Genomic DNA, 11,963 nt, shown 5'->3' with positions numbered 1-11,963 from the left:
CCACCAGAACGATTATTCAACTCTATTATAAGTAAAATAAGATTTTGTAGAATTCAAAACAATTATTTATAAAAGTACTTAGGAAAACAACTGATTGGTAAGTTTGTAAAATAGGAAGAACAATTTTGAAGTATTTTTAATTATATACAATATTTTATTTTTACCTAAAACCCTGAAAGAAAAAAGTAACAAAATAAAATAATGATGATGATAATGATGATAATAATAATTTTTAAAAACCCACCTTTGGCCTCAGAGCCAGCTTTGCTCTCATAATTCCCCTGTTACAGCCCCTTACCCCGATGAGAGTCAATTAGTAAATGAAAACGTGAAAATATACTTGGAGTTTTCTCTGAAAGATATGCGAGGCTTATAAAGTTCAGGCATTTTTCTAAAACAAACATCGATACTTTTTAAAATTAAGGAGAAGTCTTAAAAATCACTAATAATATCCAGTATGAAGGAAATTGTCAACTTAAAAATTAAAATACAGTTACAATCTCTTCTTGGTTTGTATTGGTTCTGAGCTACATGGCACAGTAGAATATACCAAATACACAGTTCTGAGCTTATTTTGTTTTAAACCAGGTCTTATCTAAAAAGGCACACCTAGAGGTGGGTGTAGAATCCTGATTATAGGATTATATTTATCAGTAATTGGGATTATTTAAAAATTTGAAAATAATGCCCTTACTTCTTAATATAAATATTATTTACAAACAATAAACACTACTAGGAGAAACTCAACAAGAGGCCAGTAAGTACACATTTCCTTCTGCATGCAGCTTTCTGTCTAGATAGGCATCTGGGAAATTTTACTATCTGTTGAAGGAGCCTGAACTGCGTGCTACTTCAACTCTATTAAATAAAGTCACTGTCGATATTTGGTTTGAAGCTACAGAGCACTTATAGCTCTTTATATCTATAAGGAGTGCAATGAGCCATCCAAGCTAACTCAGCAGAGAGAGCATTTACTAACAAAATGATTTTAGAGACCCATTGACTTGATGGATGTCTGGGATTGTATAGAATAGAGGAGCCCATGATGAAAATGGGAACAGATCTGAAAGCCTTTAACAGGCTCCCTTATCCATCCTAGCATGGTTTATTAGCATGACACAAGCTCCCCAGACTCTCTCTCTCTCTTTAATGATACTGTTCTATGAACCAATGAATGTTTTCATTTAGAAAATAAGAAAGCATTGACATATTATCTGAACTGTGGTTTCTTTAGCGATGCCAAGGGAATAAATATGCTAATTCTGTGCCTTGAGGAATGTACTGGGTAAGGCCCATTACTTCGCTGATTTCGGTGGATTCTAGGCCCAGGTGAGAAAAGGTTAACATTAGATACCTCGGAGCATTTCGTTAGACAAAAGTTATGACTTAGAAAACGGAAAATTTCAGTGACACTCTGATATACTTTAAGGTGGCGATTTTCATATGACCTTCTCCCAAGTAAAGTTTAACTTATTATTTGTTAATTTTGACACCTGAAGCAATTCACCTCAAACCATTGCTTGATTCTTCATAAACAAAGTAATTACTATGAAACACTGCCACATAAGTCTTGAAATATCCACAAAATCTTATACAAATAATTGTTTTCCATATAGGAATAAAAGAATCTTCTTCATATACACATAAACGTACAAAAACACGTTCTTCATGGAAGTGGTATTTCCTTGGGCTTTTACAGCAGGAATTAAAAACCAGCAGAAGTGCTAACTGGAAGGATTTCCCCCTGGCTTTAAAACTGGAACGAAACAACTCTCAACATTTGCAAAACATTCCTTTATTATTAGAAATAAATTATTTGTATAAAAATTGCATGCGTCAACCATTGCATTTATTTTTAGCACAACCCAGGGCTTCAATCCGGTCAGCCATTACAAGAAACAGATTCATTGTCTTATACAAGTTGAACAATGTGGGACAAGAACAGGAGTTCTCACAATCACAGAAAAATACAAGAGTAACATCAGACATGGTTTATTTCAACAGCATTGTTTTTCACAAGCTAACATTAGTTTTCCTTTTGTGGTTTATTTTTAACTGCTCATGAGTAAGCAATACTTTAGCTCGACACTCATTGGTTGTATTGTAGAACACGGGTTTCTTCACTCTCTGTTATTGATACTTTTGGCTCATGGCTACTTTTTGTTCCTTACAAGATTGACTATTGATTTGATTGATTGTAGTCTACAGAGATCTCCAGGAGTGAGTCTTTGGTGGTGCATGTTCACTGTTTTAGATCACATACCAGATTTCTTCATATTGTGTCATTTCCCTGTTTCAAATTGAATGATTGCTATAGCTGATATATGTCGTCTTGGTAGAGGAGGCTGTTAAGAGAAATTAAGAAAAATTAATAGTATATAATAATAAATTATTTTTTAATTTTGTTTTAATTGTTGTTCAGGTACAGTTTTCTGTCTTTTACTCCCAGCCTAGCCCACCCACCCGTTCCTCCCCACCTCCCTCCCATTTTCACCCCCCCTAGTTTTTGTCCATGTGTCTTTTATATTTGTTCCTGTAAACCCTACCCCTTTTCCACTGATAATAAATTATTTTGATAAAATAATTTAAAAATTCAAACTCCATAATGACTATTATTATCATTATCACATTTTACTATACTACTTATTATTTTTAAACCATCTAGTAGGAATTCAATGATTGTAGGAATAAACATGAAGCAGCAATTTAATCTGTAAAACCAATACTCTCATTTACAGTATAGGTATTTAGCAGAACACTAAAAATGTAACAGTTCTGATCTTTAATAAACATAAATGAAATTTAATTAAGTGTATATTTTGATTCACAAAGATTTGCAGTACAAGAATTGAAAGAACAAATAAATTATCTATCCTGGAGTACACACACAAGAAAGGTTTTTTACAACCTCAGTTACATTCTGTGGGCCTGCTTTGGTGACCATAATTGGTTGTACTTTGAGAATGAGAATATTTTCCACTTAAAAACAACACTTGAAAACTCTAAAAGGAAACATAGTAAAATACCAAGTAGATAGAATATTTGTAAATATTAAAGTAAATATGATTATTGCCAATACACATTTATGATCTGCTTTCAAACAGAGGATACAAATGGAGATGTTAAAAAAATAAATAACCTCAAAGAAGTAATGAATAAATAATTGTTCTAGTACCAACTAAAGTAAAACTCATTATTAGAAGATTACTAGAATGATATGAATAATAACAAATTCTAAGTCAAATTTACATTCATACTTAAATTTCCAGTAAATCTAAATCCAAACAATTCCTTTGGGATTTTGAAAGATGCGATAGAATAAATACTCTGTTCTAAAATTCAAATGTGATATTCTGTGTTTCAGTGGAATTCTGGAATGAATGAATAATCAGAAGAAGAAATACATGGGGAAAATGCAAAATATATATGTATTTCACTGTATAAATCCAATTCAGGATGAAACAGATTGTGAAGGAATTATTTAGTTTTATACGGAAGCTGAATGAATAATAAAGCAAGACCCTTCCCTACATATGCAATCTATGAGAGACTCACTTCAAATCAAAAGACCTACAGAGACTAAAGGGATAGAAAAGATATTTCATGAAAATGGAAATGAAAAAAAAAAGCTGGGATGGCAATACCTATATCAGACAAAATAGACTTTAAAACAAAGACGATGTAACAAGAGACAAAGGAGGACCCAGCAATTTCATTTCTGGATATTTAGTCAAAGAAACCCAAAACTCTGAATAAAAAATATATATACATCCATATGTTAACTGTAGCATTATTTACAGTAACAAAGATAGGGAAGAAACTTGTGTCCATCAGTAAGTGAATGGATAAAGAAGAGGTGATATATAATGAAATATGACTGGGGCATAAAAAATAATTAAAAATTGCCATCTGCAACAACATGGATATACCTAGAGGTTACTGTGGTGAGTTAAATAAGTGAGACACAGAGAGATGCTGCCATAAGATTTCACTTATATGTAGAATCTGAAGAACAAAATAAACAAAAAAGCAGAATAGAAACAGATTCATAGGCACACAGAATATTTGATGGTTGCCAGATGGGACGGCTGTTGGGGGGGGGGTCAATGAAAAAGATGCAGGGATAGAGAAGTGCAAATTGGTAGTTACAGAATGGTCATGGGGATGTAAAGCACAGCACAGGGAACGTAGTCAGTAGTATTGTAATGTCTCTGCATGGTGTCAGAAGGGTACTAGATTTACCAGGGTGATCACTTAGTAAGTCATGTGATGTCTAATCACTGGGTGGTACACCTGAAACTAATATTATACTGTGTATCATCCATCATTGAAGAAATTAGGTAAGAAAGGAATAATTTAGTTTTTGAGCATTGAATAAGGAAATCGTAAAGTTCTCCATCTGACATAATTGGTGATCAGACTCATTTCCTGTTAGTGCACATCACCACTGGTACTGACCAGACAAGGTCTTCAGAGACTGAAGTTGTACAAAGTGCACCATCACCAGCACTAACACTGGAAGCCCGAAGAAGTGCTCTTTGTAGATGTTTTTGCTGTTTTTACTAAAATTGAATAATAGGATCTTTATAATATTCAATTATATATGTCACCAAAATAGGTGACATATCTGCTTTCTTATCTACATTGTTCACACTTCTTCTAGGTCAATTTTGTGGCACAGTGGAGAGGAAGTATATTTTAGACCTGGTGTTAAATTATATTGTTTTCTACAAAATGAGTGAAAAGTTCACTAAGCCAGGTCACTGGTCCTCAGTTTTGTCACTGGTCAAAAGTCTAAAATATTGGGTGTTGTGAGTGTGGGGGCAGAGTAGGTTTGTGTGGGCTCAGCTGTTGTCTGAGTAAACCCAGATGGGATCCTACTCTTCTTCTTACCCCATCCACAAGGTAGGTCGGTGTCCACTATATTTGTTTTGGTGTGAAGTGAAACATAATGATTTTTATGCCCATTTACATTTTTATTTTATTTTTATTTCTAATTTATATAATGCTTTCATATGCCTCCAAATTTCTTCAAAGAAAATAAAATCTGTGCTTCAACTATGTGCTTGATGGACTTTCATAATGCTTTGTAATCAAGATAAAGAAAAATTGTCATAAGAGTTAGAAAAATGACCCTCAAAAAGGTTGTTCCATTTCATGATTTATTCAGCATATTCAACAGTAACTAAAAATGTAGGAAATATTTATCAGACTTGTGGGAAGCTAGAAAGAAAAATGATGGGTGAAATACAAGAACAATTGTCAAGAAGATCTTAAAGAAGAGGATATTCAGATGTTTATTCAAAAGAAAATGACTTGGATCAGATCATTGTCAAGGATCATTCCAGCTTTAAAACCACAGCTAGTTAAAGATCCATATTTCATTTTTTTAAACTCCTAGAAGTGAACACTTAGGGAAAAGGCAGTGGAATTCCATTGAGAATTGAGACTATAATTTAGAAAAGGAAAGCAATGTGAATAATTCTAATGTTTACAAAAAGGAGTGCAAGGTGGCTCTGGAAACCGATGATTTAGTCAACATGAAAACAATGATATGACAAAAACCTTGTGAATGGCAGATAGTTTGCAAGGACTTTTATCACAGAATTATTTCAGAGCCAAATGGATTAGAGATGTACCTGTGAGCTAGCAGAGAGAGTTTTGACAGTGGCAATAAATATGTGGAAATTAGTTTTAGAGCCCAGCAACAAGGAATTTGCTGTGCACACCACACTGTGCTCATAAGCTAGGGAAAGCAAATCTACTTTTAGCTGTAGCTGTCTTCATGAATTATTCATGAGCATAGCTGGGGAATACCATGTTACACCCATTTGTTAGTCAGGCACAGTTGATAAAATTCATATATATCAACTTTGTTTCTAACCCCCTGCCCTCCCATGAAACAAGACAACTTTTTTTCTTTGTTTGGTTGAAATGTAGTTGTCTGCAGAGTCAATAATTAACATGGACCTGTTGGTCTCTCTTCCACCTTCACATGACTTGTATTTTTTTTCTGTGTAGATGTTGAAGTTTTAACACCTTAAATAAGTGACCAGAATTGCTGGCATTGAAAAGTCATCACTGAGATGAAGGAAGTACAATGGGCTAGTGGAGCTGCTCCTTGGTCATGAAGGAAAAGGCTTGCAGATTGTGCGTATATCAAAAATACACAGCTCCCTTGTCGGAAAAAAATCCCAATGGAACCATGGTCATAATTATTGAAATCTTCAACATAATGTTAAAAAAGGAGGGATTCTAAAATAATAATTATTTTAGTTTAAGTCTTTTCTTTTCTAATAACCACAGACAAATCTGTATTTTCATTCTGTATTACCATATAATATGGTAAATGTTATATTTATGTTTATATGAGGATTTAGAGTTTGTAAAACATTTTTTTCAAGTATGGCGCTTTCACTTCATTGTAGTAATGGTGACTTACGGACAGTCTGGTAGCAGAAAGTGCGGGGCTGCAACCACACAGACACTGCTCCGGTGCATTCATTCATCAGCCTGGGTTTACTGAGAATAGACTCCACCCATTGCAATAGGAGGGGTTTTAAATCTGAGGTGGTACAGGGCTAGTTATAGATATTAAATGGCAAAGGCTTTTCCAACGTTCAGTTACACTTCTAAAGACCTGATTCACTTTTAGAAGATATATACTGCATTTAAGCTATTCAAGTTATTGAAACTTTTAGAGAGTTTATGCTTTTAGAAGACTTTGGACTCCATTAAAACTACTGGTACACGTAGTAAAGACAACAGGGACACTGGGGTCCACAGTACTGGTCATGTAAGAAAACAGAGGTTAACAATGTTTACCCGGAGTAAGACTATCAAAGGACGCATGAAAATTTTGTGCACTATCTCTCCTGAATGTGCAAACTATAATCACTTTACCTGGGCAAAATTTAGTCAAACCCAAACTACTCCTATAAAAGAAGAATACAATAAACTTCCAAAGTATAATTTAACCTCCTTTTAGGTAGTAATTGACTTGATCTTGATTCACCCTTTTAACTTTCTTTATATGCCAAGAGTGAGCATGTGGCTCCTCCAGAATATTATAGGCTAACTTTCCATAAAGGCCTCACAATGGTAATTTTGCATTCTTATTTCAGAGAAAACAGGGAAATGTATACATGCTGTATAATTTCCATTTCATCATCAACATACAATAATAGAGGAAACCAGAAAATGTATGAGACTTTGTTCTATAATATGGAATTAGTCTTTAGCAATCCTCAAAATTTTCCTCTTCAGGGAACCTATTTATTTTTTTAAAGGGTGGAAAAGTTGATGAATGTTTTTCTCACCACAGTCCACAGATGAGTCTGGGATCACTGGCATTTATTCCATTGTAATAGGTTGTTCCTATGTGCAACCATAGTTTATAAAGCTTTCCGGACTGAAGCTAAAAAACAAGTACAACTCTAGATGCTGGCAGATCATACTAAGCGTCAGTGTTCAGAGTCTCGTTGGCTAACAGCCATTTCCTACCATCCTACAATAGGTTTTTACCTTCATGTATTGATGCTTTCAAGGCAGAAGAAAAACACAGAGAAGATTCTGCTCTCAAGTCATAAGCATTCTACTCTGATGACTTTGGGAGTAGCTATAGCTCATCTTTTGCTAGGATCCCAAACAGGTCCACTTTTAGTTAATTGCTTACCAATAATCAGAGATGGCTATAATATTTTTTAACCATACCCATTCTTATCATGACTTCTCTTGCAGTTTCTTAAGGTTTCATGTTTGAAGAAAGGTGAATATGTGGGAAGTGTTTGTAGATTTCTTAAAAAGCTTCTTTCTTTATAAGTGACTAAATTTGGTATCAGTAATCTTCCTAGAGGATCTGGCCAATAATTTCAAGAAGTCTGATTGTAATTTAAGCCAATAAGTTTAATTAATCAATATTTATCTTCTAAGGACACGTATACATATGGGGCATTTAGAGTAAATAATGTTCATTTGAATATCTTGATGTAAGAGAAGGTTTATATATCTAGTAGAGACTATAAGTTGTTATTATAATTAAGGAAGACAAAATCAACTCTTAATCTCCCCTGTATTTCATGTCAATAATACAGAGAATAGGGGGAACAGCCTTCTAGAGGAATCTGAGAGGAGGACAGTGTTTTTACATAAGGTTTTAGCTTTAATTATTAAATACCTATGTTGTATTTCCAGAAGATAGGAAGCCATTGTAATTGCAAGTACCTTTGCTTTTATTTATTTTTGATCCATCTACAGAACTAGTAATGTGATGTTGGTTATTTTTGTTTGTTTGTTTGTTTTAACTAAGCTCAGCTTTCTGGTCCTTATACAATACAAATTTTCATCTATTTGCTACTCTTCCATAGATACTAAGATGAACTGAATAAATCAGTTAACTCTCCTGGGTTAGCTCAATACTTGTGTATGATTAAAACTTTCTTCTTTTGGGGGTGGACTATAGAGAAGAGGAAGGTAGACAGTGAAGGGCAAAGCCCTAGTGGTGGTTGTAGAAAAGGATTCTATTTTCAGCATCATGAAGTTTTCAGACAAGAGTTCTTATTATCTTAATATGTTCAAGAAGGGAAATCAAAGGAAGTCAGTGAAAGGAACCACTTGGGGGAAACAAGTATTAACCTCACATGTCAGTTAACCAGTTTTCTCATTTCCCTAAATATCCAAATAACATTTACTTGTCTAAGATCTTTGATAGTACATTGTATAAATATTAGGTAATTACCAATGCTATAAAAAGCAACCAATAATGAACTAACAAAGATTAAAGAATTGTTCCTAATTACTAAAAGAGAATTTTATATTTGGAAGATAGTTCCAAGTTGTAAGCCCTTGTAACGCCTCAAAAGAGAGACCTGAGTGTCACACTTTGGAAAAAGATTGTGTGTGCATGTTTGTGTTCTGGAGGAGAGCCATGCACCTTGAAATAATGTGGTTCTAACCGGGTGGTTCTCATAGCCATGATGGTCTCACAGTGTGCAGGTTCCATTGTGCCCCTGGAACCATGTAGCACAGTCCCCAAGACTAGTAGAAGAATGTTCAACGTACATCTATTAGGAAGTGCTCCCGCTCTTGACCATCGGAAAGTCTACAGATGACTTACTGTTGGTTTCAAGACTCTCACAGAGTTCACTTTTCACCTCGCCATTTGGTCTGTCATTTCCTTTTTGGATCAGTTTGCTTTGCATGGTGGCAGCTGTCACCACAGCCTTGAAGCTTCTTTTGCGTTTTTGAACGTTCTGCTCTGGATGAAAAATTATAATATAAACCTTGGGCATATAGAGCATGCCCAGAGACACCGAAGCACTTAAGCTCATGGAGACAGTAAGTGTTGTTGTTTGGATGTACATCTGAAGGGAGGAAAAAAATTAATATTGGTAAGCCTGATGAAAGATAATGCAAATAACAATCATTTCTTCAAATTATTCCAGCTTCTCTGCTAAGGTTGTATGAAAAGGTACTTACTGAAATTGCCCTTAATTACAGTCAAGAATTTTTGTTGTTTTTAACTCTATTTTTATTGTCGACACTATTACAAATGTTCCCATTTCCCACACCCCTTTGCCAAGCCCCACCCAGCCTCCCCCAACTTCCCTTTGGCCACCATGATGCTGTGATCTGTGTCTTTGAGTTTTTGTGTTTGTTTAATCCCTTCACCTTCATTCATCCAGTTCTCCCCATTCCTACTGCTCTGACAGCTGTCTGCCTGTTCCATGTCTCCATGCCTCTGTTTCTATTTTGCTTGTCATTTTTTTATTCATGAGATTCCACATATGAGTGAGATCACACGGTATTTGTCTTCCTCTGACTGGCTTATTTCACTGAATATAATAATCTCCAGGTTCAACCATGCTGTTGCAAATGGTAAGATTTCTTTCTTTTTTTACTGTCATGTAGTACTCCATTATGTAAATGTACCACAGCTTTTTTATCCACTCATCTACTGGTGGGCACTTGAGCTCTTCATCTCCTCTTGCAAATGTGGGTAAGGTTGTACTGTTTATGAGGTCGGATTCCTTAAAACAAACAGACAACGTATCTATGATCCTCATCTGTTCACTGTAATAATACTTCCAATAATGTCAAGTTGTCAAATTGTATCTGGCAATCCTCTGACCCAAACTAATTGTGTTCTTTTTAATAAAGGATCTAAAAACATTTACCTTCAATGGTAAATACCTGAACCAGCCTTAGGGTTGCCTTTTTCTAGGGGGGACCAGTTTTTCTTAATAGATAGCAAAGTCTTACCCAAACCATGAGGAGAACTTCAGACACGAGGGAGCAGACTGTCCCTGTTTGTGAATCATACCATGTAGGTTACTGGGTGTACGGTTTAGTTCATCTACCACTAATGTTGTCTGTTTGCATAAGCCCTCGTTGTGAGTATGGGAATACCCTTTAACAAAGTGATAGAAAATTTGTTTTGTTTCAAGTTTCTCTTTCTCCAGGAAGTCCTCAATGATAAATTTTATCTTAATTATAACGTTTTTTCTTTTACTCTTAAGCACTAATGCATTGAAAAATGAAAATGATGGAGTACTTACTAATGTGTAACTATGTGATTATAATCATTTACATAAACTTTGTAGTAAATTATATGAAATACAACCAGGGTATAAACTTCCTTAGATACTGCAACCTAAATTTTTTATTATATACTTTTAAAAAACTACACAAGGTACTAGACACAAGAACTCAGACTTCTCATTATTTTTGGCTATATGAATATCTTTAAGATGTGATTTATACAAGATCTGATTTATATAATTGTACAGAATATGCTTTTCATAATATCCCACTCTGTCAAATGAACATCAGTAATGACTATTACACGTGACTGACAACATTTTAAGTAAGAAACACAAAGTCAATCCTGATTCTCAGGTGAGCTCATGCATTACCTTCCTCAATAGCAACATGATTCAAATATATCTGTCAGCAAAGCGATAAATTACCACATGTCCTGACTTCTCGTGCTACCTGCCAATTAATGAAACCCCATGTTAAATTTGGAAAAAAAAACCCAAAGATCTACTACAATTTAAAAGGTTCTGATAAACTGTGCATATGTGCTTTTAAACCTCATAAATCTCCCTAAGCGTTGCCACCCACCTTTAAGTTAATTATCATATGAATACTCATAAAATTCTCACGTGTTGGTTAATCCTCTCTGAATTCCTACCTATTCCCCAGCTAGCATTGCTATGCAGAAAATAGGCTGCAGAGAAAGGACATTAAGGTAAGGAAAGGATATAGCCAAATGCAAATCACACTGGTTAATATTCCAAAGCAACTCAAATAAGTAATGACGAGTTTTGTCCCAGGAAGACCTGCAAGTCACTTTAGCTTAAACAACCAAACAGCAAACACACCAAAGACTCCCAGAGGTCACACAGTTGGGAAATGATAGGAGTACCACACTTATTAGCTGGATTATTTCCACGTCCTAATCTGCTGGCTTTGCTAAAAGGTACAGTGCTAAATCCAATTAATACATAAATACCATTCTATCTTGAAAATTTTGTAAATTTCCTCTGCTGCTATAAATATATATGATAATTTCCTTCCATTATGCAATACAGAAATGATTTAGATTCATTTCCATAATATATAGTAAATTTAACCCAGCTAAATATTAGGCATGAAGAAATTCTCGAATGTTAACTTCCACATTAAATATATTATTGCAGTCTATCCTTTCGGCAAACCAGCTCACTGGAAGACATAATAAACACAGACATTAGGATTAAACAGCACTGTGCCTAGTGTTCCAAGTGCTCCATTAGACACTATGATGTCAAATTACAAGAGAATGCTGATCTTACTTGTGTGCTCTCTTAACAGTGTCTGAAATTTTTTAATATGAATTTAATTCAGGAAAAGCATCAATCCAAAATCATATGCTAAAATCTAAACTCTTACAGTGGACTAGCATTTGTTAGAGGGCTTTG

General features: G+C 34.6%; 1 protein-coding gene across 6 annotated transcripts in view; it reads right to left on the bottom strand.

The window, feature by feature from the left end:
* Positions 1–1,775: 1,775 nt before the first annotated feature.
* GRM8 (glutamate metabotropic receptor 8) overlaps positions 1,776–11,963 on the bottom strand; it is an 826,045-nt gene continuing 815,857 nt past the window's right edge. For 5 of the 6 annotated variants that reach the window (XM_053657129.1, XM_053657131.1, XM_053657132.1 and 2 more), the window contains 2 exons: positions 9,116–9,362; positions 1,776–2,345 (listed from right to left, as the gene is read on the bottom strand). In XM_053657129.1, the coding sequence (XP_053513104.1) occupies positions 2,296–2,345; positions 9,116–9,362 (297 nt within the window). In that variant the 3' untranslated portion in view covers positions 1,776–2,295. Of the gene's footprint in view, positions 2,346–9,060; positions 9,363–11,963 lie in introns of all 6 variants that reach the window. The other variant, XM_053657130.1, reaches the window with a different exon arrangement.

The sequence above is a fragment of the Artibeus jamaicensis genome, unplaced genomic scaffold, assembly GCF_021234435.1.
Source record: "Artibeus jamaicensis isolate MK-2021 breed Jamaican fruit bat unplaced genomic scaffold, CSHL_Jam_final scaffold_3307, whole genome shotgun sequence".
NCBI classification, from domain to species: domain Eukaryota; kingdom Metazoa; phylum Chordata; class Mammalia; order Chiroptera; family Phyllostomidae; genus Artibeus; species Artibeus jamaicensis.
Note: the sequence above shows the minus strand (reverse complement) of the source record. Positions and strands in the feature narration are given on the sequence as shown.